This window comes from Python bivittatus, unplaced genomic scaffold (genome assembly GCF_059951505.1).
Source record: "Python bivittatus isolate LINGU-HERP-01145 unplaced genomic scaffold, Pbiv_v1 ctg000530_np1212, whole genome shotgun sequence".
In the NCBI taxonomy this organism is placed as follows: domain Eukaryota; kingdom Metazoa; phylum Chordata; class Lepidosauria; order Squamata; family Pythonidae; genus Python; species Python bivittatus.
In genome coordinates, this window is record NW_028277085.1 from 6,849,183 (window position 1) to 6,874,325 (window position 25,143).

The 25,143-nt window shown below is 44.4% G+C and overlaps 1 protein-coding gene and 1 long non-coding RNA gene across 4 annotated transcripts; one reads left to right on the forward strand and one right to left on the reverse strand.

The window, feature by feature from the left end:
• Positions 1-5,313, forward strand: LOC148214788 (uncharacterized). Its single transcript, XR_015797489.1, has 2 exons — positions 1-363; positions 482-5,313. It is a non-coding gene; the product is annotated as an uncharacterized LOC148214788 (long non-coding RNA).
• On the reverse strand, positions 5,161-24,214 carry PKM (pyruvate kinase M1/2). Of its 3 annotated transcripts, none has more exons than XM_007428447.3 (11): positions 24,063-24,214; positions 18,716-18,873; positions 18,312-18,403; positions 15,830-15,961; positions 14,950-15,136; positions 14,390-14,660; positions 13,857-14,007; positions 12,766-12,918; positions 9,183-9,349; positions 7,230-7,411; positions 5,161-6,260 (listed from the first exon to the last, which is right to left on the reverse strand). In XM_007428447.3, the coding sequence occupies exons 2-11, from the start codon at positions 18,852-18,854 to the stop codon at positions 6,154-6,156; spliced, it is 1,581 nt and encodes a 526-aa protein (XP_007428509.1). In that variant the 5' UTR covers positions 18,855-18,873; positions 24,063-24,214; the 3' UTR covers positions 5,161-6,153. The 3 variants fall into 3 exon arrangements, with proteins under 3 accessions (XP_007428509.1, XP_007428510.1, XP_025022568.1); XM_007428448.3 differs by lacking the exon at positions 9,183-9,349 and adding an exon at positions 9,830-9,996; XM_025166800.2 differs by having other exon boundaries at positions 24,059-24,168.
• Positions 24,215-25,143: the final 929 nt, after the last annotated feature.

Consider the following 25,143-nt stretch of genomic DNA (forward strand, 5'->3'; position numbering starts at 1 on the left):
TCCCGGCCCTGGGCACCGGCTGAAAGGCTTCCCGGATGTCCCCGCCTGCCGTTAATCATCTTCCCACGTTCTTCCCTATAGCGACTTCTGGGAACTTCCACGAGAAAACGCGCGCTGGGCGGACGCCCTTGGCACCGAAACAGCAGGCGCGAGCTGCGGCGGGAGATTCGGGAGCTCGCCCCTTGGCACCCTTGGAAGAGAAACGCACCCCTCGGAGTCCTGCTGGGCTGAAAACCTCCAGCCTTCTAGGCATTGAGAACTGCGGTTCCCACCAGGCCACGCAGCGTGGGTTTTAGGGCCGCGGGTTCTGGGTTTTGGGGCGGCAGCCCGGGGGACCTTGCGGAGCGCGTTCTGTACAACAGGGTTCCTCAACCTTGGCGACTGGAAGATGGGTGGACTTCAACTCCCAGAATTCCCCAGCCAGCCACAGCTGGCTGGGGAATTCTGGGAGTTGAAGTCCACCCATCTTCCAGTCGCCAAGGTTGAGGAACCCTCCTCTCGCTTGGAAAGAGCTCAGGGTAGCCTATCCTATAAATTGATGGATCATGTGCCATCAGCTGGTTTTCTTTTTCTAAAAATGTTTTTATAAACATTATACTTCCGCCTTTCTTTCTGTTGAGTAAGTGCCATCTTACTCTTCCCCCCTCCCCTTTTAACCCTTTCCAATCCCCAAATCCATAAACGTGCCAGTCTTTTCTTTCGGCAAAAAGTCCGTACAAGGCTTCCCATCTTCGTGGTCTTTTTGCTGTCCAGTAGTGACCACACAGATAGATTTTCTCCAGGACAATCTGTCCCTAGCCTGGTCTTTCCGCTCTTCCAACAGAGCCCCCATCGCCACTGTATCTGTGTCTGTCCCCCCTTGCTGCTGGACATCCTCCTCTTCTCTTTCCTTCCACCTTTCCCAGCATTATAGACGCTTGGAGCTAGATCTTCATGTTGATTAATTATGTGCCATCAGGTTGGTGTCAATTCTTATGACCAGAGATAGATTTTCTGCAAGACGATCCGTCCCTAATCAGGCTTCAGCTCTTCCAATGGCACCCCATGGCCACTGTAACTGAGCCTCCCCACCTTGCCACTGGTCGTCCTCTTCTGCTCCTTCCTTCCACCTTTCCCAGCCTCAGAGCCTTTTCCAGGTCTTTGCATAATGTGTCTGAAGGAGGATACTATAACTATATAAGCATAAACATTCCTGTGGGCTTCCTCCCAGAAGTTCCCTTTATCTGCATTGTGCATTTGAACGTTTTCCGATGTTTCAGAAGTAAAAAGGATTAAAAGAGCGATTCTTGAGCCTGGAAGATGGATTGCACTTGATGTTTCACTGGCATGCAAAGTTGTGCTGGTGGCATGGGGTGTCATACGCCCCAAAGGAGGCAGTGCCCAAGGCAAACGAACTGTGATACATGAACATTGGATTAAGCAAGGTAATATTATTCCCATCTATATTGTAATTTTCCATTTTTGGGGGGGGGATAGAATCAAAAATTAAACTTTGCTGGTAACTTTTGGAGGAATTCCAAGGACTGCATCCATGGCTTTTGAGGGTCCTATTAGGCCTTGGGGCCTTAGAATGTGCATCTTTGGATGGATGGATGTATTCAGAGCAAAAATAAACTTGATTAGACTGTTCAAAAACTGAGTACTCTGCAAAGCCTGCGGATTGGAAAGCATAATTTAAAGGAGTCTTTTCCTCCCCTGAATTTCCTGCATGACAGTGCTTCTTTCAGTATGCACAAAATCTGCCGTTACATCTTTAACTGAGTAAAACGTGTATATTTTTTTCTTCCATATTTGTTTCAATATAGGCATTTTTGCACTTAATGCTTGTCTAAATCTCAACAGACGTCGTGACATCAGCCCTGTATTTTCTCAAGGAATTCACGCATCCTTTCACAAGCAGTGCCGATTTATTTATGAATCGAATTTATATATTTTATTCATTCCAATGCAAATCAGAATATAGTTTGGACCCTGTGTTCTGATCTGGCCATAGGTTTGAGGGGTGGGGTTTCTGCTAGGTCTTTCTGCTCCTTTCTAGAAGAGGAGAATCAGGGCAGCTGCAATAAATGGTCCCTAAATCTGAATGTGAATTTATGGCAGTCTGTCCAGATGTTGCTTCTAGCAAGTTTGTTCTCTCTGCCCAACACAGCTGATTCTTCTCTTGCTGCATTGAAGTGCAGAATTCGAGCTAGGATGACCTACGCAGCAGGTGCCTGATGGTAAATACTGCCTCTAAAGCAGGAGACAACCTACTTTGGAGCCCTAATATGTCCAGAACTGCCAAGCTGTTGACCTTCCTTCATTTTTAATTCTGTAAAAATTAAACTGGCATGTTGCATTGCAAAGCTCCAACTTCTGCCATGGTTTCTATCTCTGGGAGCCCCTTGGGTCCCACAAAATAAAAAAAAATGGGATACTGTAACCTAGGGCTTTGCTCAGAAGGCCACCACAAAGGGACAGAGCATCTGAGTGAAAGGAAGGTAGCAGAGAAAGAGGAAGCTCACCAGGGAGTTTTGGAACTTGGGGGGGGGCAAGCACAGCATGGTTTTGGGAATAAGCCAGCTTCCTCTCAGCAGGCACTTGGCCAGGGGTACCCACAAGATCCCACATAGACCCTGATCCAAAGCAGTTGCCTATGGATACTCAAGTCTCCCAACTCCTTTGCGACGGGCAGGTGCTCCGCCAAATCCTTCAGGCCCAAGGGAGATCATCGCTGTCTTTACAAGACAAATTGTCAGCTTTGGCGGAAGCTACCAAACTGGAACCTCCTCATTAGCAGATCCCCAGAGAAATTCCTGCTCTGCAAGAGCAATCCCAGGGGCCATTTTGTTGCTTGTCAGAAACCTCACCGGGAGCTGTAGCAGGAATTCTTGCCAGATTTTTTGCCAAGAATTGGTTTTCTGTTTCAGGTGTCCTTTACTCAGTGCTGTCACAAGTTAAATCAGATGAATCTGGTGGCAGCTCTTTTGTTAAATTCGCAAAAAAAATAAAAATAAAAGCCCCTTTCAGGGGAAGGAGGGATATACAGGTAGTCCCGAGTTTAAGAAAGCCCAGGTTACAGATGACCCATAGTTCAGAATGGAGTCTATTGTGGCAAAATTTGAGTTAAATGCACAATGGTTTGAGTTCATTACACACTACTACTTTTACAGTATTATACAATAATACTGTTCTGGCTTACATACAACTTTGACTTAAGGACAGACCTTGGGAACAGAACTCATTCTTAAATTGGGGACTACTTGTATTAAAGGAGGTTCTGGGAATATACAGATAGACTTGAGATATGTTGTGGAATAAAATACTAGCTCAACGTAATGCAGGTTAGTGGAATATGTGGTTGATACTTTTACTAAAATAGAGTTTTCATTAACCAGCAAATGGGACTGCATGGTAGCACCATAATCTTAGTTTATTTGTAAACCATCATGGCTTAGTGCCAGGTTTTTCAAACTCTGTTCCATGGAACCCTAACATATGAGAGTTCACTTGAATTCAGCCAATTTTCTATCACTAGAGCTTTGCTTCTGGCAGGAGTTCCAATTTTTTTTTTTTAAACTAATAGGTTCTATGGGCTGAAAAAGTTTGAAAAGCCCTGGCTTGGTATATTAGATGAACACTGCCAACGGAGCCTTAGACCAGCTAAAGCAAACCCCACTTCCCTTAGTGCTTGAGATGTCCAAATTATCAAATGCACTTGGCTTCAGGAATATAGCAATGAGGCATCTTATGCTTGCTTGCTTAGAATTCCACGTGCTTCTTCCAGTGGAGCAAACCCCTAGCAGAACAGCTTTGTGCTTCTGCCACCATAAAACAGGCTTGGCACCTGCACATCTCTGTAGCCTAAGCAAACAGCTACTGACCATCTCTGCAGTCTGAACATATCATACCTGAAGAAATGGGCTATTACAGGCTGCTAACTTGTGAACTGGCTGCTGTGCTGATTTGCTCAAATGCACGGCGACCGCTTCTACTAGATAGTGTCTGGGGACCTCTGCTGGAGGCTCTGTTCACTAATGGGTCTGAATATGGCTTTGTAACACTCAGAACGTGCCTCACTCACAAACAAGGTGACTAAGGGTCTGTTGTATTTTAGAAAGCTAGTTGATTAAGCAGGGTTTCAATACATACCTGTGTGCGTGCAACATAAGGCTCAACTATTTCCATGTTTATAACTATGCATTTTAAGAACATTTATAAACCAAGATGGAGTAACAGGAATAACAGAGTACCTTCTAAGCTTGCAACCTTAGTCAACCTGACTTGTTATATGCAAAACAAAGCCACACATCTTTTATATACTAAACAATAGTGCAGCACAGAACTTTTGGGAGCCATGTGGTTCCTGTAAAACCTGTGGCTATTTTACAGGGTTGCACATATTTTTGTCTTCCATCATACCATTTTGCCTTCAAATCCAAAGCACTGCACAACCCATCTAGACAAACCTAGTTTACAGATTAATGCCAAGCAATTAAATTGCATTCCACAGAAAAGTGGGGGGAAGGCCATTTTATGTCAAGTCCTGAACAGGTTCAGTTCTGATCAGGTATTCTGCACTCAGAACTGCGGTACCTTTCTAGCAATTTTCATGCACATTCTAGCTCCATAATAGTGTTTAGTAACATTGATATGTACTCAACATGCCTCCTTTCCAATACAAAAGATTGTACAACTTTTCATACGATACATATGTTTAGACATCCTTTGCAAGGCCCTAATGCCATGGCTGCACTCCAGAGCTTGGAGTCAACGTGTCTGTTGAATCAGTTTTATTGAAATATTTCTGCTGCATTTGTATTGGGTTTTTTAATTTATTTTTTAAAATACTCTCGTCTGCCAATTGCAGCTGAAAACAGATAAACCCTTTCCTTTTTCAGCAACTGTTACAAGCTGTATTTTCGTACCTATCGTTACCTGACGTGTGAAAGGAAAAACATTGGGCCCAATTTCTACCATTATTGCAGAAGAATGGAAGTAGTATTTTAATGATATCATCACTTGAAATGAAGGCCATTTCAGGAGGATGGTATCTGCTTAATCAGCTAGCCGTACCATTTCCAGTCCCTCCCTGATTCACCCTTCTTACACCAGCATAGGGTTTAGGAACCATACCACCCAGCTGTGGGTTTGTAAACTTGAAAGACCACCACAAAACGATAGGTTTGAACTCTGCTTTACTGATGTATAAAGTGGCATCTGACAACCTGATACATCCCTTAACAGCAGGTAATGTACATAGACTTACAGAGTGCGCTGTAAGGAAGCATGACTCAACTTGAACACAAGACAGCTCAACAACAGGAGCACAAGCAACTCTTGGTAGCTTCAGTTGTGTGGAGTGCGCTGATGGGAACAATTTCAATGGCTTGGCTCGCCTATGTAAGTTTCATGAGCAAAATCTGTTTTTCCCAATTCTTCCTATGTTGTCAAAACCAGAACAATCTATTCCTAAACTCTGAAAAAATATTCACTGATGTCCCTCAGTTCTACTGGCAAGGAGAAACAGGAGATTTAGATTTGCTTTCTAAAACTTCCAAGGGACAGGGTAGGTTGCTCGTGTCAACCCTTACTGGAGTGTGTTGATCTAGTCAAGTGATGTGTGTCATGGATTACGATGGAACAAGCACTCCTGCGTATCACAGGAACACAGCAAGAACTAGCGAGGCGCTACAAGTTCGAGTGAGCTATGATGTAGGAGAGCTCCTAAGTGGAGTGTTTTGGCGGAGTGCTGACAACACAGACTTACAGAAAGAAGAGAGATTGGGAGGGTGGGATTTAGGGCAAGTATGACATCAAGCCTTTGCCTAAAATGCCATACCAGTTAAGCAAACCAAGATTCCTAGTTTCTTTGCAGAGTAGATAGCTAGAGAAGAGAAACTGGGCAACCCAGGCCGCTGGATTCTACTGGCTTCTAACAAAATAAGGCAGGATAGCCCAGGGCAAAGAAGAAACGGGAGAGGTTCCACTTATCAAACTATTTCAAGTATTTCTAAATTGAAGTCTCTTTTCCCCCAGTTACTGCACTTGATGGCTTAGGGCAGTCACTATCCGCTCTACAGACAAGAACAATATTGCAAGCAGTTACTGGTCTAATGCAAGAGGGAAAGGTGGCGAGACAGGAGGAGGGGGTGGTCATCACTGGGATCCATTTTACGGAACAGGCACAACACGCATGGTGTTGGTGTAACCAGATCCAGGGCGCCAACCAGTAAGCACTATGACCAGATCTCCTGACTTGAAGAATCCACGAGCTTTGCCTAGAGGGGGCCAAAAAACAAACAAAAAAAAAGTGAGAAAACATGACCCTAAAGAGTGAGTAGCTTATATTGCTGCTAACGTAGAACCTAGTGCAGTGTTGTCCAAACTTGGCCACTTTAAGATGTGTGGACTTCAACTCCCAGAATTCCCCAGCCGGTAAGGCTGGCTGGGGGATTCTGGGAGTTGAAGTCCACCCGTCTTAAAGTTGCCAAGGTTGAGGAACCCTGTTTTATGGCATAAACAAGCATACAGCCCCACAGGGGAATGTCTGTAATGCATGTAAATAATTTTGGGGCACAATGTTCCAGTTGCCCTTTGCCATTGAAACACAGCAGGTTGCCTTCCGGCAAGTCTGATATTGTTAACATAATCAAGCTCCCTGAAAGTGAAACAGGTTCAGACTGGTTCATATGAGGATGGGAGACCACCAGGAAACCCTACCGCTTATATTATTAAGAGTGACAGGGTTCATACACATCACATTAACGTGTGGTTTAACCTTGGGTTGTTGAATAAGCCATAATGGCCAGTTTTGCTATGCTAAAGCCAAAGTTATAGTATACCACAGAGGATAGATGTGTATAATGATTAATCCATAGTGTTTAGTTTAATTACAGCTTAATGGAACTCATCCATTCACTCATTTGATTATTCCCCAGCTTTCCTCCTAGAGTTTAAGGCAGAATACTTAGCACTCATGCTGGCTGGGGAATTCTGGGAGTTGAAGTCCACTCAAAGTGGCCAAGTTTGGACAACACTGATCTAGCGGATATTCCCCTCTGATAGGAACAGCTGAACTTGTAACATCCAAGGTCGGATGCAGCAGTTCTATATCTGAGTGTGCTTATGGCAGTGTACTGCATCAAATGTTACCGATTTCTTGAAAATGCATTTGCACAACAGTATCTCACATCAACTTCCATGCTAATTTTACAGGAAGGAAGCCCAGCCCCCAAATGATTTCTTACCAACATTCATGCCCAAGTTGACGCGGAGGTCAACGTCTTCAGCCCAAGCGTCCAGGGCTGCCTCCTTGCACAGCACAGGGAAAATGCCACGGTAAAGGTGGGCCTGGCGGGCTGTCTGAGCATTACGGGTCACAGCAATGATGGGGGCACGTGGCCGGTATCTGGACACCAGGTGAGCAGATCTGGAAAAGATTTGGGAGGCTTCACCATCATCTTCATCACTGCTAGCTGACTTTAATACACACAATTTTGCTTTCAATTTCCAATTTTGCTTTAAAACAGGGAACACAAAGGATGGGGAAAAAAACCCCTGAGAGTCTGCAGTGCTGCCTTCAGAGGCCCTACTGGTGGGGCTGTCAGCCTGAGTTCCAGGAGGAGGTCATCCACACAGAAAGACAGCAGGAAGCTCTGCCATCAACTGAAGGGTTTTTTGTGCTTGATTTCTCGATGGCCCGAAGGGCAAGTCATCACAAGTTCTTGTGAACTGACAAGAACGGAGTTAGAAATTCCTCCAGAACAATTAAGTTATGTTTACTGGGAGTCACTGGAATTAGCAAACATGAATACTAGGGGCAGAAACATAATTGCTCTGCAGGGCTGCCATACCAAACTTTGTGAGCATAGAGACAATAAGGCACTAAAAAGATGGATCTAGGAAGCTGATGCGATTAACATCGCCAACCATTTGTAAAATGGTTATGTTCACGAACTCTTGTAGACAGCCCTTTTTTAACAGGGGACATGCAGTTAAGTACCTCAAAGTACTGGCCAGAACAATGACATAGTTGAGAGCCTATGGCCCCTAAAAAGGGAGCAGTCTACCTTTTCATTAAGTAGATATATCCTGAGAGTAATATATGCACATCATGGTTTCAAAAGATTCTAGTATTACTTAAAACTATCAGTTCCCAGAACAAAACAATCTATTGGCACATTCAATAAAATATCTGGCCTAAGCAGAATATTGTTGGCTTTTCTTTCTAATTTCTTGTGGTGCTCAACACTAAGCATTCAGTCTTTGTGACGAGGCAAGTTGTTATCAGAAATCTATGAAGTTGAAGGCATTTACAGGAGTACTATTAGGTGAAATACAATTCAGAATTAAATTACATTTGCAAAACACAGTATTTCAGAACTGCCAAGCCAACGGTAGGTAGGAACCCTTTATGAGCAAACAGTAAGAAAGATTTAGCAGGAAGTACATTCTAATTTCATAGGGTATTCTAAGCAGGTGTCCATATCATGGCCCGCTCATTTCAGTTGCTTCTTTTCCTTTATTTCCTCCAAATGCGTATTATGCAGCTGCAAAAATGATGTCTTTTTCAAATAATCCTTTGGAGAGCCAATAGATTTAGAACTCTTCATCGATTCTAGCTGCAAATAGCGCAGGCATGCTGGTCTGATCTGCAGAAAACAAATTTGCTCTGCAGTTTCAACAGATACATAAACAAACTGCAGAGTTGCCGTCAGTTGCACGGTATGCTAAAACCTGAGATAACAAAGCCACTGGTGTATTCATGTTAACACGCTATGTTCAAGTAAACATTATGGCTTAGTATAATGGCCTGGTTCCCACGACACACTGAATCACAAGCAAACCCACCTTGTTTTAGTGTGCAAACCCAGCTTGTGTGCTGGTAAGAATGAGATCAAACAAAGGTAAGTTTCAGTTATACTCTTTAGAGTATATTACACAGCCATTGCCATGTATAGTGCGATAAAAAAAAAACATATTCAGTTCAGCGTGGTGTTGTGAAGCCGGAGGACTGCTGGCTGTGCAGCTCCTGGCCCAGAAAGACTTAGTCAAAGGCTACCTTAGTAACGCTTCCATCCAGCGTCTGAAAACACTGTGCTTGAGAAAGAGAGAGAGAGACTTGGAAGCAGGGTGCGTCTCAGTTATCTGGCCATCTGAGTAAGTCCGCACGACTTGCGTCAGCACCTTCCACCTCCTACCTTCCAGATTTGGTGAGCACAATAATGGCCCCACTGCAGCACTTGAAGGAGGCTTCCACGGCACCCACGGCGGCGGCTTCCGTAGGGTCTCGGTTCAGGGGGGCCAGCCGGCGGAGCTCTTCAAACAATTGCCTGTGAAAGATGGCTGCTTCTGCTTCGCGAGCAATCTACAAGAGCAACACGCGTTCGGATGACGGCGGTCACATCAGGCATCGCTCGCGGCAAGAAGTAAGGTGGGATGCTGGGCTGAGCGGAGCGCCAGTGTGGAAGCAGCCAAGGCAGAAACAAACCCAGCCAAGCATCTTGCTGGAGGGGCAGTCATCCTCGACAAGAGCAAGGTGAGCCTGGGCCCCCTTGGTCTGCATCCACTGCCTGGACTCAGCTGGTGGAAGACTGGCCACATCACCCCACTCCATTCTGCCGGTGACCTGTGCATTCATTAATGCGCAACCGCGAGTCTCTCTGAGTCTGCTTCGATCTACCTCCAGTCCTGCTTGGTTAGAGAGATGGAGACAGGCTGGTGCTTTTTACCGTGTAAGAGTGCTGTGGGAGAACCTACTGGTGTGAAGTCTGGTTTGTCAGAGCACCTCTACCAGGAGTTACGAATTCTCTACCAACCCTGCTTCATCTGGCTAACTGAGCCCTACCTGCCGGTGTCTGTCAAAACTATCACAGCTGGAGCTAAGCACTTAAAAGAGGCCTCCACCGCGCCTACAGCCATGGCTTCAGAAGGGTCCCTGCTGCTAGCAGTGTGACGGAAAAGTTCTTCAAACAGCTGACGGTGAAAGATTGCGGCCTCGGCCTCCCGAGCTATCTGTAGGCCAGAGCAAGAGGGAGGGAGGGAGGGAGGAAGAGCAACACGGAAAGAAGGAAAGAGATATACCGAGTAATATGATCACGTTAATATGCAAAGAGAGTTAATTGCTTATTTGACAGGCTTGCATGCATGGTGACAATTAGGGTGAGGCAGCCTCCAGTTTCCCAAATTAAAACCACCACCACAGCAACAATCAGCATTCACAAGTGGGATACAGTTCAGGCCAAATTGAATAGAGATTAGTTGCTCATATCTACCAAAGAAATTAACTAAATCAGAAGGTTTCAGGGCATGCATGCTCAGCTCTGATTGCAGAACGTTAGTGTGCCACTGAAATAGACGTTTTTAAAAAATTCCTGGGGTTTGGTGGCACTACTGCTGCACCACCCTAATTTTTAGCAGGAAACCAAGTCTCTCTTGGCTGTAGAAGTTCCACTTACAGACGATCTACCAGCTGCTGTTCAAGAACTTGCCAAAACCCAGATATTCTCCTTAGGTTACCCAGTGCAGCATTCAAATGATCATTTCCCCCCCAAGTTCAAATGGCATGTAAATTCCATGCTTAAAATGCTCATGTGGGCTTCCCTGAAAATAAAAGTTAAACCCAAGACAACTCATTTTCAAGCAAAGATGTGCAGAATTTGTACATCCCATTTCAGGAATTAGCCTATATGTGTTCTTCCCAGCCAAAGGTGAGACTTGGGTAGCATTTTTTAAGCATGCAGAGCGCTACCCATTCCAGCTAGACAGTTAAGGTAAGATCCGATGGAATTATTTGCAACATGATACATTAGCGAAAGCAACATACTCCAATTTTTAAAATTACACATTTTCCTGTTCCTTAGCCCCCAAGAAGCAAGATTATGTGAATTTTACAAAGATCAGTAGACGGAGAAGACGGTACAAAGCCAGAAACCCACCATTATATAGATGGTTAGTCTCAGCAGAACAGTGACGCAGAGCTGCATCTTGGAAGCTGTATTTAAATGCAACCTGAAACTCTTCTGGGAATCTGTTACAGCAGCGGACCTGTTCTCAAAGATGAGGTCATAAATGTGTGTCTGGCTCCAGACTACAAATGGAGGCTAATAGGAGGGAAGACTCCCCCACAAAGACAAAATTCCTGTCTATTTAAGACTGTTATCCTAGGAAATGTTCTGATTACAATTCAAGAACGCTTTTACAGCTCCCGGAAGCCTAAGGGTTTCAATATGCTTCAAGCCCCAAAATCAGGCTGGTCTCCCGCGCCTTTATTTCGAAATACTATAATTTGAGGGCTTGTGAGCATTTACATCCTGAGAATGAAGGCATGAGGAAGAACTGTCTGCAGACATGCAACTCTCCTAAAATATTTACAGCAAACATTATGCCAACTAGGACGCTGCTTTTAAATCGTTTAAAAGTCAGTTAAATTTAACATACACTGACAAATGTGGAGGACCTTTAGGATCTTCACGTGCATTTCTCAAATCAAAGTAGAGATGAACAGGAAGGCTAGATTTTAAATTTTATCTCTGTGTACTGTTAGAAAGTGGATCTACTCTTCTGTATGTGCATATTTCTGGGCAGTGTGAGAAATGTCTTCAACATGCCTTCTCAGAGGTCTGAATCAATCCTCACGTTCCAATGCTTTGGAAGAACTGTCCTTTTGTGCCAGTTAGGTGGATGCTGACTAATTTTATTCAGCCTGTTGGCTCTAAATGGTTTAAAAGTAGACAGGAAGACTGGTGCTGTAGAAAGCCATTGGGGGAAGAGTGCAATCAGTCCTTTTGCTCATTCAAATGAAGAGGGCTTTAGAGGATTAGTATGACAATATAATCGTGTTTTTCTGCCTCAGGAACCATTTTCTTTGGTCTGACGATGGACATGATGTTACCAAAGGAATTAAGCCCAAACCAAGATGTAGCGTTAGCATCCTTCTAGTACAGGAGAGCTCTTGAGTAAGCTAACTAACCTGAACTGCAGCTGACACTAGTAGGTTATAAGGCTGTCGTAATCCACAGCAAACAGCCAACACAATCAGTGTTTTAATTCTGATATTCGGTGCTAAGTTATCAATGGGAAACTACAGAATCCAAAGCAGATCAGAGAGTTCGCTGGCAGTTTATAAGGTCAGTCATGCACTTTGTAAATTAAATACGATCCAAGGGCACAATAGTTCAGCAGAACCACAAAGGGACCACCCAGTCCTCCCGCCACCAGGATGTTCTAGGGCCAAGACAGATGTTTGGCTCTTTGCTGAAACTGGGTTTGGGATTCAGACTCACATGGTTCCGCACTGTGGCTTTCCTTTCCCCATGCAAGAGAAGGAAGCCAAGTTACTTTTAAGCCCCACATAATGGAACAGTGGAAGTAAAGTGCAAGGCACCAGGCCAATTTTGTTCTTATTCCAAGGGGGATCCCAGGAAAGATCTTACAAGTGAACATAAGGGATCTGGACACCTCAGGCAACCTGAGGGACAGGAGAAAAGATCTCAAGCTTTGCAAATCTACTAGATCCCCAGTCCAGATGTTACACCTGCATGACCATAAGAAAGCCTTTGTCTTCTCCAAACATGGTGCTCTCCAGATAAGCTTTACTTCAACTTTTACATAGCTGGAGGGCACTAAGCTGGGCAGGTGGGCCAGGGGAAGAGCCGACCACTTGCTGTGTATAAATTACTAAGCTAGCTACTAGCCTGGAAAAGGACTTGCTGGAAGGGGCAACTGGGAGAAAGAGCCAATGTTGCTAAAGAGGCCAGCATTACTACTGAAGGGGAAACTCACAAGGTGCTGCATCTGGACAGCCTCCAGGGGATAATCTCCTTTGGCAGTTTCTCCAGACAGCATGATACAGTCAGCTCCATCAAGCACAGCATTTGCTACATCGCTCCCTTCGGCACGTGTGGGGCGGGGCTTCTTAATCATGCTCTCCAACATCTGGCAGAAAAACAGAAGTAACTTGCTTCATTGCAGGACAAATCACCTTATTTAAATTATCTTGCAATGAAAGGTGTAAGCTATCCAGCTTCAAACCAACCATAAAGTTCTGAAGAAATACAATCTCAAAGTTTATAGTCCATCTAAGAACCGTTAGCTACAACTGCAATTCTAACTAAATTTAGAGCAAATCGCCTTATTATAACAGCGGGATTTATTCCAAGCAGTTTTATATTGTTAAACCTGTTAGCATATATGTCCCAGATGCAATCACTACTTTACTATGACCCCTCTCTGAAGTTGAGTTGCAGCTCCTGGTAACATCATGGATACCTTGGGACAAGGTTAGATTTTTTAAATTCCTGAATTAGGCTCCAGCTTTGGGGTGTCCTGGTGGTCTGCCATCCAAGCAGTATTTCTCTGCCAGTCCAATATTTTATTTATTTATTTAATGAATTTATATGGCTGCCCAACTTACAGTGACTTGGGGCGGCTTACAAAAATCAAAGCCCCAAAAACCCACGACACCTCCCAACAGTTTACTATTAAGCAGAATAGGAATCCAGTGCCCTCAGGTTTTTTCAACATTTTGCTGTAAATAGGTGGACTTTCTCCCCAAAGACTTTTCAACTCACTCATTTAGGACAGACTGTAAAATCTAAGGATACTCTGAATGAGCCTCAGTATCAACAATTCCAATTCCTAGCCAAGTTCTAATCTTTAGTTCTACGCTAGCCTGTAGGATACTTCAAGCAAGAACAATTTCAGTCAAGCTTTCATAGTAACTTTTTTGGCATTTCAGGCATCCCACTAAAAACTGACCATTTTAATTTCTCTTAGCGATACTGGCACAAGATGCCAGAATAAGAATTGCTGATCAGGACAATGTTCTCACGCTGCGCAGCTTTGACTTTGCCCAGAGTCAACTCTTCAAATACCTGAGTAGCACAGATAATAGGCTTGCCAGCTCTGTTGCAACGGCCAATCATCATTTTCTGGGCAAGGAAGACTTTTTCAGCTGGAATCTCAATACCAAGGTCACCCCGGGCTACCATGATGCCATCACTAGCTTCCAGGATTTCATCAAATCTGAAAAGCAAAGAGGGAAGGATTATATGCTATGGGAAAGTAAGGTTGGACAGGAGACAGTAATGCTGGGGGAGAAGCCAAGGACACCCACGTGGGGGGAAAAAAGGCAGAGCTGCCAGTCCTGTTAACAAGGCTGCTTTAACTATATTCATCCGTTAGTATCTAAACAGAAAAAAAAAAGTCTGCTGAGCATTTCATTTCCACCCTTCAGCAGGGAAGTTGTGACATTTTAAAGGAAGGGCAGCAGAGTGACAAGCAATTTTAGAAGTCCCATCTTCATGCAGTTCGGTTTTTAGAATAAATATCCTATCATGAAACAAAAGCCAGAAGGAAAGACAGTGAGGCCTGAATGAATGAGCCTCAGGTATACCGGCCAGCTCACCTGCGCACTCCCTCATGGTTTTCAATCTTGCTGATGATCTTGATATTCTTTCCCTTTTCCCCCAGCACCTTCCTGACAGCATGAACATCCGATGCTTTACGGATGAAGGAAGCAAAAACCATGTCCACATCCTGCTCAACACCAAACTTGAGATCCTGGATGTCCTTCTCAGAAACAGCAGGAAGATCTACTGCAGCACCAGGTAAGTTCACACCTTTTTTGCTACCTAACATCCCACCGTTCTCAACTTCAGTCATGACGTAGTTTGCGCCTAAACAGGATTTGAAAAATCAACAGGGTGACTTTAACCCAGAAATCTTTTGTCAAATTTGCTATTACATATATTACAGTATAGATAACCAGTTTTAAATAAGCCTTTGAGTTAAGAGGATCATCAAGTAATGTTACATCATTACAAGTGATTTAAGTGGTGATACTGTAATTTTTTAAAAGTTTGTAGGATCCACACAAAACAGGCAGAACTTTGCAAAAGGTGGGTTGAATTATATATTTCTATTTAAGGTGTTGGGTACATTATCTGGAATGCCTTCCAAACTTACCTTTCTCCTTAACTTTAAGAGAAATAAGGCCATCGTCCACATAGATTTTACTGCCAATCTCCACAACCTTGATGAGATTCTTGTAGTCTACCCACAATACTGCCTCATCACACTTCTCCATAAAAGCATCGTCGAGGGTCACTTTCAGAGCTGCACCCTTTTTAAGCTCTACTTCTGCTGTACCACTCTAGAAGCATAAATCAAGTTATTAACAGTATTACCTGAAGAGATTCTCTTGCCCCACGTCAAAGACTACCCAGATGGCTGCCACTTTTCCAAAAGCAACATCTCCAGAAGGTGTGGAAAGCCAACACTGATACTCTCTCCCCTTTCTGCATGGCTCCTTGCTTTAGAGAAGCTTGGAAACTCTACTATATAACTGCTCAGTGATCCACTGTTATCACTGAAGATATGCAGAAATGCTCTTTTGAACAATGATTCTCAATCCAGGAACAAGAACAATCTGAAAACGGAACCTCAAGAAGTTCTGGCAGAACAAGATCCTGAGCCATTCCTTCCACCACCACTTTGATGGACTGGATACCTTCTGGTAGATAACTCACGTATCCAGTTATGAGGATATGTACATCTCAAGCCGATTTAGAAAAAAATAACTTCACATACAACAATACTTGTATGATGGCTTCAGAGAAGTCATGTTCTGCTACACTTTGAAAGCAATGCAGCAGGAAGCTGTTGTATATAATTACAAATAAGCACCTCAACACCTTCCCCCCAGAAAGCCTCTTACTGCCGTTGGATGGAAGGGCATACAACTATGGAAGGGAGATGAGAATACAACAGGACCTGAAGGAGCTATAAATAGCAATAATCCAAACTGCAATAATGAGCATCACAACAAAGACAGAAACACACTTACCCCCTTGATGAGCCCAGTTCGAATCTCAGGTCCCTTAGTATCCAGTGCAACAGCGACAGGTCTGTAGGAAATAGGATCAGAAGCAAAGCTCTCAGTAGCTTCTCGTACATTCTTGATTGTTCCTGCATGATACTAAAAGAGAAGAACGTACAAACATTACATAATGACAAGAGTAACCCTGCTTGGTTAGTGTGATCTTGCTGCCTTAAGTTGCTAAGAAGCATCTACTAAACCCACATCTCGGTTCATTGCCTTATTGCCAGACTGTTGTGTCCAGGAAGGCTGCCAAACAACAAATCATTGAGTTCCTATTAACACTTTGCTAAGTAGCAATTTTAATTCAGCCAAACAACTATGTTTTAAGCCCGAGGAAGAACACAAGACACACCTTTTAACTTAATCTGGAAGCCATGAAACCCAGTTTTTAGACATGAATACCTTCTACCAAAATTAAGCATGCCATTTGGTACCAAAGCTTTGAATCTTAACCGGTACCATAATTTAGCTTCAGACACTACAGAGAAATCCTTCATGTTTAGTCAGAGCAATTCTAGCCTTGGTATCAAAGGCTACTTCATAGATTATCCGTGCAAGAAGTGCTTGCTTTTCTTAATCAAGTAGCAAGAGATGACTAGGATAGTTTGCAGTGAAGATTTCATAAAATTTAACCCATACCACAAAGCGATAAGCAACAGGATTGAGGTTTTTTTGGGGGGGGGGGGGATTGGTTTGTCTATCTCTGAACTTACTGACCAAACCTTAGGTGTAACTCTGGGTTAGAGATCATGCTAAGATGCCACAAGAGAAGTTTCCATGAACAGAAACACTAAGCTAGAGAACTATTCATTTGACTACTGGGGCACCAATACTCTGTTCAAGTCAGTAAAGGAAGACTTAAAGCAATTACTTAATCACTGATTGCGCCAACCACAGATAAAACATGAAAATTTTGAGAGTTGGTTTAATTTTCACAACTGGCTTATCTGCCAGTGGTGCATTTTCATGATATTTTGGTTAAAAATTCATGGGTCAGCTTATCCATGAATGGGCTTATCTGCAAGTATATACGAGTACTTTAAAAAAGTTATTACCATATATATTTGCAGATAAGCCCATGTGTAGATAAGCCAAATCCAATTTTGGGGGTATATTCTGGCACCTAACATTCTCAGCTTGTCCGCAAGTACATACGGCATTTGAGAGCCTATTAAGTTAGGATCAGGTTTAAGAGGGTGGAAGGTTTTTACTTGCACTTGAAGATGGCTCCTTTTAAAAAGAAAAGCCAATAAAAAAGGCACAGTATTTTGAGTGCTAAACTGAAACTCTACTAGGAAGATGGTTCAGTCTGTAGCTTGACCTTTTAGAAGCTAACAGCAGCCAGCCTGGTGGCCTTTAAGGAAAGATGTAGATGAGAAAAAAAGTGTCTCCTAACCCAGTTGTAATGCTGAGAAGGCTACTTTATTTATAGAAGAGGGACTGTCCTCTCCTGCGAAGTACCACAATTCTTGTGACCTTAATCAAAGTGCCCCGCTTTTCAAAGGCCACAGATTTGATCCCCATGGCAGGGTTCCCAAACCTTATTTTGGAACATATACACTACCTTATCAGACTGGAAAGCTTTTCATTTCAGAAATTACTTGGATCCTTTAAAATTTCATGACCTCGTCCTGGGGAGCAGAGTTAACATATCCTGCCTGGCACTTAGCAAAACCTCCTTAAGCTTTCAAACATCACGCAGACATAAAAATTTGGTTTAACCACCTGAAATCTGCAGTGATACTTATAGTTAACCAAATCAGTGTTTCAAGATCTTGGTTAGAAGCCAGGCATGCACCAACAGGATCTAGTAACAGGGAATGATGGCTGAACTTTCAGTACTGAAACAGTCCATGCTTGAAGGAGGGTGGATTTGTTTGACCTTCTGACATTTGTTCTATGAGTCCAGAAGTTGTACACAGCCTGTAAGCAAGTACTGTCTATTTCAAGATAGTCAGGACTTTATTATGTGATGTTTCTTCAGGCCTGCTCATTTCACATTCCATTTACGCAATTCTATTTGTTTAACCAAGGCATTTGAGCTTTGCTGCCATTTGAAACTAGAAGTAATTCAATCTATGAAAGTTTAACATTTAAGTTAACTAAGTAGGAGGTAGCAGGAGCCCTTAGCCTTAAGAAATAATTCAATCTCATTTTACCAGAAAAGGGAAAGAACAGTGCTTTAAGTCATGCGTACGTGGCAAGGAACGTTAGCATCTACATTTATTAGAATTATTTTATAAAGGTGGACATTGTTTCATCAAGCAGGACACCTGAAACTTTAAGCCTAAGTCTGAAGGTCAAGATTAGTCTGCAATACAATCAATGTTACTGAATAAGAATCGCCTATTTGTTACTGAGCTATATGCCATTTCACTTGTATGTCAGAAAGCGGCTTTCCATTTCCATCAATTACTGCAACATTATTGTCCCAATTTATTTGTACCTCGTGAGTTCCGTGAGAGAAGTTGAGACGGGCAACGTTCATTCCAGATTTAATCATTTCTTTCAGCATTTCTACTGACCGAGAAGCCGGACCTAAGATACAGAGACAAAACTTTATGAGCAGGTGCCCATTTTTAAAATCCCTACAATACTGCTCCTTATCAAGCTAGACCTTACACTTCCTCCACAGGTTTGTAACTCACTTTTCTTTACTTGTGTCAGATTTATTAAAAAAAAATACATGAAGAAATAGAAGAGGGATGTCAATTGTTCATTTTACAGATATTCCAGGAAAGAGATTCTAATAGGGAGCCACTTAGATAAACAGACCTTCATTATATGAATTGAGCCAACACACAAGAATTTCCCCAGCCAACCTTAATCTTGGGACTCATCCCTACTTACCAATGGTGCAGATAATACCAGTGTTTCTTGCAGTGATTGGGGGAGAATCAATGTCCAGTCGGCACATGTGTTCCAAGAATGTGTCTGCCATGGCAGCATACAGCTGCTGGGTCTGGATGAAAGCATCATTAGCAGACATGGTTGCTGAGAGTTGGTATCTAAAGCAAGAATACAAAGTTACAGTATTAAGTAACATTCAAGAGCAGATGCTAGGTACACAAAATATTCCATTTCTAAACATTCCATGCACAAAATTCTCAGAAATACTCCATTTCAAGGGTGAGAGACCGGACACTTTCAGCATTTTGGAGGCGTTTTCAACCTGAAACAGTAGTCTAAGCTCTGAATATCTGTTTTGGACTCTCAGCACTCCATTTTGCCATTGTAACAGCAGTTCTGCATTCAAGGATAAAACATTTTATGAAATTTCAAGAAGTAACAAGGTGCCTCCCCAACTCATCGTACACTTGTTTCCTATTATTTATCTTCTTCCGCTCTTGCTCAGGAAGGAGGCGGAGCACTATTTAACATAACTGAACTGGGGGAACCATAAATGAGCTACTCCTCTGAATTATAATTCCATGTTACTTCCCACGCACCACATTGCACCAGTCCACATCCATGATCCAAGACCAGATGGGACTAGAGATTATGCAAGCATGGATCCAGCTTCAGAGGCCTTTCTGTCTGAATGCAGGGCAGTTGAGGCAGTCAGCTCCAGAAAGATGATTCATAACTTGCAGGGAACTCAGGCATACAAAAGTAGCTTGTTTATGGCAAAAATACAAACTGAACCACTTCCAAGGGAGCACTGCAGCAGGTTTATTGCAGGCAGCACTTAAGTGCGCATAAATAATCTTCATAGGGCTATGCAAATAATATTATGCCAAGAATTCTTAAAATTCCCATTGGTGTGACCAACAGTAGCTACAAATTCTAAAGAATAGCAAGTTGGGGAAGTTAAAGAGTAAGTACATGAGTACATGCTGCTAAATTTTGGGAAAATTTTATGCTAGGAAAAATTAGAAGAGTCAAGCTATATATTTAAACTTGCCATATCAAGTTGTACAAAATAAAGGCAGGATATAAATCTAATAATAAAACATGTATTGCTTTCAAAGCATTTGGGAAATTCACTTAACTTTATGAATTGATCTGATTCAGGTTTAAGACTAACTCTATGCACCTCAATGGCAAAGCAGGCTCAAGCATAAAACTGCATTTTGGTACACAGCCAGAGATATCACCATTCAGCCCTGGAATTAACAAATGGAGAAAAGCAATTCCCTAGATTTATGGAATGTTTTACTTCTAGGCTGGAAGTTCCTATTATTTTACAGCAAACTGCAAATTTGTATACATCTGGACATATGCATGCACACATTATATATAGCAGTCTAATTATTTACTTCAGAAGACCACCCAACTTTTAAATAGGACATGCTTAAGCATTACATTACACTCTTCCTAGTGTAATGAATGAACCACCAAATTTCAATTTGGGGGAGTTTAGCATGTAAAAGAACAGCCACCACTTAATAATGATTTCTCGGTTTTATCAGAGCTCCACAAGCTGCAATGAAGGCTGCTCTTGCTTCTGAATCTGGGGGAATGTTCTGCACCTCTGTTATTCCAGGGGCTTTGGACTGACTCTGCCTGCCACTCTTCAGCCCGAGAAGAGAAGCTCCACCCTGTGGTACGTGCAGCTTCCCTCCCTCGCAAGCATGGCTTTCAAGCAGGGAGAGCCCCAAGCACATTCCCAGTCTCCCCAGTGGCCTGAGTCAAAACTAGCTTTTTAACATCACTGAAGAGGCTACTTGCTTTCAGTTGAGTACCAGACAATAGAGACTTCTCTTGCACGTGGGCATCCTCTCTGCATACAATGCAGGAAAACCCCATGCAGCTGAATTCCTAGCTAAGCAGCTTTCTGCAAGGCATAAAATATTTTCTGCTTGCTTCGACTATTTACAGAAAGTAATTGATGTTAGCTGTTCACAATATCTATCACTAAGCTCAAACAGTTCATGTTTGGGGGAAACAAAAGGCACATGCCTGCATTTACAATTAAGGCTTTGTAGTCAAGAGAGCTCTTAAAGAAGCAGGGTTTACTTACTAAGGCCTCATTATGCTCACTTTGATATACAGCAGTTCTAACAGAAAGGCTTATACAAATGCACTGAAGCCCTCTAGTAGGAAAGACGCAGGTTCATTTTTATTGCAATTTGGGGATGCCTGCAATTCTTAAAATTGTAACTTTTGTCAGTTTAGCAAATCTGAGGAGCAAGCCGGTACAGATTCATCATTTTTCTTTCCTGCAATCTGCAACATAAGGGTGCCTCTCACAGAAGGTTTTCAACACTGCCCAACTGATTTTGGGAATATGAATATGTAAGAGATACCTACAGTTACTACCACAAATAACAGTCCTGAGGCCACAATACAAATCTTAATCTGAGAGACACATTTTGTCTGCAGGCCAAAATATGCAATCTATTAAAGTAGCAATCATGTGATAATCTTCAGAATCATACATTATGAGTTATTACTGAAATACTAGATTAGATAAGGAACAATATTATTCCAGATTAAATGCTGTAATGCTATAAAACATGTCTGTAAACATTCCAATTCCATATGACCTTCCACACAAGGAAAGTGGGTGGTTCCAAATTTAGAAATGCATGGGTTTTTCTTAAGCAACGTGCCCACCACCCCTGAGATTTGAAGTAATTAATCCTTATCTATTTGTAGCACTTTTTCTTTTGTTAATTAAAACCACTACTCGGAAAGTCAAATGAAAACAGGTGACATCAAACTGAACGTAACAAGCTCTTGCTAATTTTAGGGACCCGTTGGCTACATCATGTATCTGAAGCTTTACTGCGCAAAGCAACTACTGTATACCGGCAGCCAGTTGTTACAACATCTTATTTCCATCCTATGCACCAGTTTTCACAGCAATATGGTAGAAACCAAAAGCATCACAGAAAACTCAGGTTTTGAACACATCTGAAGCAGACAGCTGTTGTTCTTTTGAGTATATTTATCATTTGTCTCCCCAGTCATCAAAGTTCTGTGTATGAGCTTAGTGTGGAGTTGGTTCACCACCATTGCACTAAACCATACTAAACCCAGTATTCTGTTAAAAAACCATAGTTTATAGCTTAGCATGAAACATCAGTCTTCATCTGAACTTGCATTGCTTCAATTGGCACTCCCAGGACGCTTGATAAATCTGTACTCAGTATGAGATCAGGGCACCAGATTGGGGGTGGGGGTTAAGCATGCCTGCCAGAAGTTGGTCGAGAAAGCTTTCCTCAAATATGGGTGATCTCACATTTGCCAAAAATTAATCTATGATATTAACGCAGCTCAAGGTGTGTCTGGGAAGTTTATGCAGCACTGTAACTGGCTAACAGCAATTCTCATGCTATTTTATGTGACAGGTAAAACACAACACCAAAGATCTATTTCTTCAAATTATTTTGATCAACCATTCTGCAGAGTCATTTCCTTCTTTTGAGTAAGGAGCATTGCATCACATCTCTACCGTTGGCCTGCATCAATGCTCACCCCGACTTCTCCCTCTGAGTCTTTAGGAACATTTGGAGGACTTGGAGATGGGAAAAAAAATCTGATTTTTCATGAAAATGTGGGCATCTGTAGCTTCTCAGTAGCGCTCTCCCTTACAAAGAAGGCACACCAAGTTCTTTGCATGGGTAGGAAAATCTGACTGGCGTGATGAGGCATCCCCCCATCGCCATCCTGTTCTCTGTCCCAGATTCTTGGCACGTGGCCACTGAAAGGCCAAATGCTGCTACTACCATCACTCTGTGAGATCCCTGGATGCTCCTTATCTGAGTATACAGATGCAAATATTAGTGAAAGCTCCCTTTGTTCATTAAACATTTGTCCTGCACAGGGCTGCATGCTGCAGTAACCAAGGTCATCCCAGGAAATGCCACATCATGGTCAAATGGCGCTGTCTGAAGGAGCGCTCTCACCTTCATGAAGCTAAGAAGGATGTAGGGAAAGCGCCTCCCCCCTTGAGCAGATGAGAACAAGGATGCTAACTGTAGGCCTGTTTCATGAGTAAGCCTTTTGTAACACTTGCGGGGGACTGGAGTGCATGGAAACCCGCAGGGAGAGATATATAAAGACTCTGGCTGCCTTGATTTGTGATCTGGTACTGTCTCCTCAAATCCTTTCCAGGGAGAAAAGGCAGCCCGGAGGGGGCAGAGTGCAACCAGATCTCTCCTGCCCCATCTCTGCCCTCCCCCCGCCCCCGGCAGAGAACCAAGAGCTCCTGGAATGGCAGACATGCTGACGCAAGGCTTCTCGGTTCGCTCAGATTTCTGGCCCTGCACACCGCTTTTAAGAGATGCGCGGAATGGGCTCCTACACCCTCCCCAGGGTAAAAGTTTTGCGTTTGGGGGAACAAAGCTAACGTGGAGACTGGGGGCGGGGGAAAGGGAAGGGAGCATCCTCCGGCCACGCGCTCTCCGCGTGCAGCCCATTCCCCAGTCCCTGTATCTGCGCTAGCCTTCCCCAGCCTGCGCTCGGCGGGGAGGGGCCAGAATACTCTCCAGCATCCTCGGCCGGTGCTGGGAAAAGCCCATGGGAGCTGTAGTCCAGGGGGCTGAGAACCCGCGAGGCTGAATTCGGTGCCGCCGGGAGCGGAGAAAAGGCAAGGCCGAGCGCGCCTCCAAAGCCGCGCCCGCGCGTTGGAACCGCCCTCGTTTCCGGGGATGGGGAGGCGGTTGCCCCGGACAAAGGACCGCGTGCCAAGCCGTTCCTTCGCCCTCAGCGCCCGGCCCGCCCACGCCCAGGACACGCAGCTCCGTCAAGAGACGGAAAAAGTCCAGCCTCGCCGCTTTCCGCCCTCCCATTTGCAAAGGGGGAGGAAAAAAAACCTAGTTGAAGATGCGGTACTATGTGAATCAACATTTGGGTTGCAGAATTAGACTCCTTTCTTGCACGGGCTTAAAACACGGAAAAACTGCCAGTTTGCATGTGTCGCAAACGAAAAATAGGAGGAGGGAGCGCTGGGAACGCCGCCTTGAGCTCCTGTTACAACGGATCGGACACAAATGTGACAAATAAAATGCAGCAGCCCGCCCCTCAGTCACGGGACTCTAAGGCCCTTCTTCCTCCCCCAGCACGTGGAGTTGCAATTTCTTCTGTGCAGGGGCAGCCCTAGGGAAAAAGCCGCGCTTCCGGGAGGGGATGATGGGAGCGGTAGTCAGTGGGACCCAGCGCTCAGGGAGGCGAAAGACTGCAGCAGCAAAGGGTTAGGTATGATCCGCGGCGAGTCGTCCCCGCCCGCCCGCCTTCCTTCCTCACCTACCCGGCTTCCAAAGGTCAATTCCCGCGGAGAGTCTCCACCTCTCTGAGCAGCGCCCAGCCCAGCGCAGCCTCAAGGTGATTCAAGGCCGCCTCACGTCCTCGCCCCCGCGAACCCCTCCGCCACGTCGCTCCGCCCCTTCCAATCTGGATTGCGTGCCCTGCGGGCGGGGCATGAGGACTACTTTTTTCCTCCTTGAGTGGAGTGATAAGAGACTCGTGCGAAGAGCCCTTCCGCAACGGTCGAGCACGTATACGGCCTTTGAGGGAGGGCCTCCCATCGCCCCTGAGCGGCACCCCCTCCTCTGTTTCTCTACATGGGGCCATCTGCATTCGCCGGAGTTTCTCCTAGTGTCCCGGATAGCCGCTCCCATCATCTTCAGCCAGCCGAGGAGACGAAATGGGAACTGTAGTCCGGGGTCAGGACTGAAAGAGGAGCCTTGCTGGGCGCTGGCGAAGAGCCCTCCGAGGTGGCATCCTGCTCTCTGCGGCGACCCTGGATGCTTCGGGAAGACCGAAAGCAGGACCGACGCAGGGCGGACCCAGAATCAAGACCACCTCGCCGGGGCAGCGCAGTGGGGGACCCCGGGCCTGCTGTGGAAAAAACCACGGACGGTCCAAGGGCCGAGTTAAGTAATGAGCCTGAAGGGCCGAGCCCAAGCCACGCCAACCAGCGGCCTGGCAAAAGAGATCCTTTGCTAAGCACGGGCGCTCTGGATTCCTCTGCACTTCCAGCTTAAGAAGCCAGCAAATGCGGGACGTGCTGAGCCTGTGTAGGGAGCACCTGTCAGCCACGTGCAAACCTGCATTAATCCGGGCCGTTTTCTGCTGATCGAGTGGATTAAGCAGAGGGATGACCCGCAGCAGGGCTGCCCTGAACCAGCCCGCCCTAACAGGGCCTTCGGCTTTGAACAGCGGTTTTGATGATGCCGGCATCAATCTCAAATATTACACAGAACTAAGCCCCATTCTTTAAGAAACGGAACTTGCATAACATAGTAGCCTGAAGCTACCAGCTATTTTTGAGAGGGGGAAGGCCACCTTTTCCCCAGTTCTGTTTCTTCATCCCAGGAGCTCCAGGGCTC

What these genes read in the sequence shown, in the direction of transcription:
- PKM (XM_007428447.3), bottom strand. Translation starts at nt 18,854, where the DNA reads ATGTCTGCTAATGATGCTTTCATCCAGACCCAGCAGCTGTATGCTGCC. An exon ending in AACCATGAGGGAGTGCGCAG is followed by an intron (nt 14,008 to 14,389) that starts GTGAGCTGGCCG and finishes TTTGCTTTTCAG; the next exon opens with ATTTGATGAAATCCTGGAAG. An exon ending in GTGCTCACCAAATCTGGAAG is followed by an intron (nt 7,412 to 9,182) that starts GTAGGAGGTGGA and finishes AATCTTTTCCAG; the next exon opens with ATCTGCTCACCTGGTGTCCA.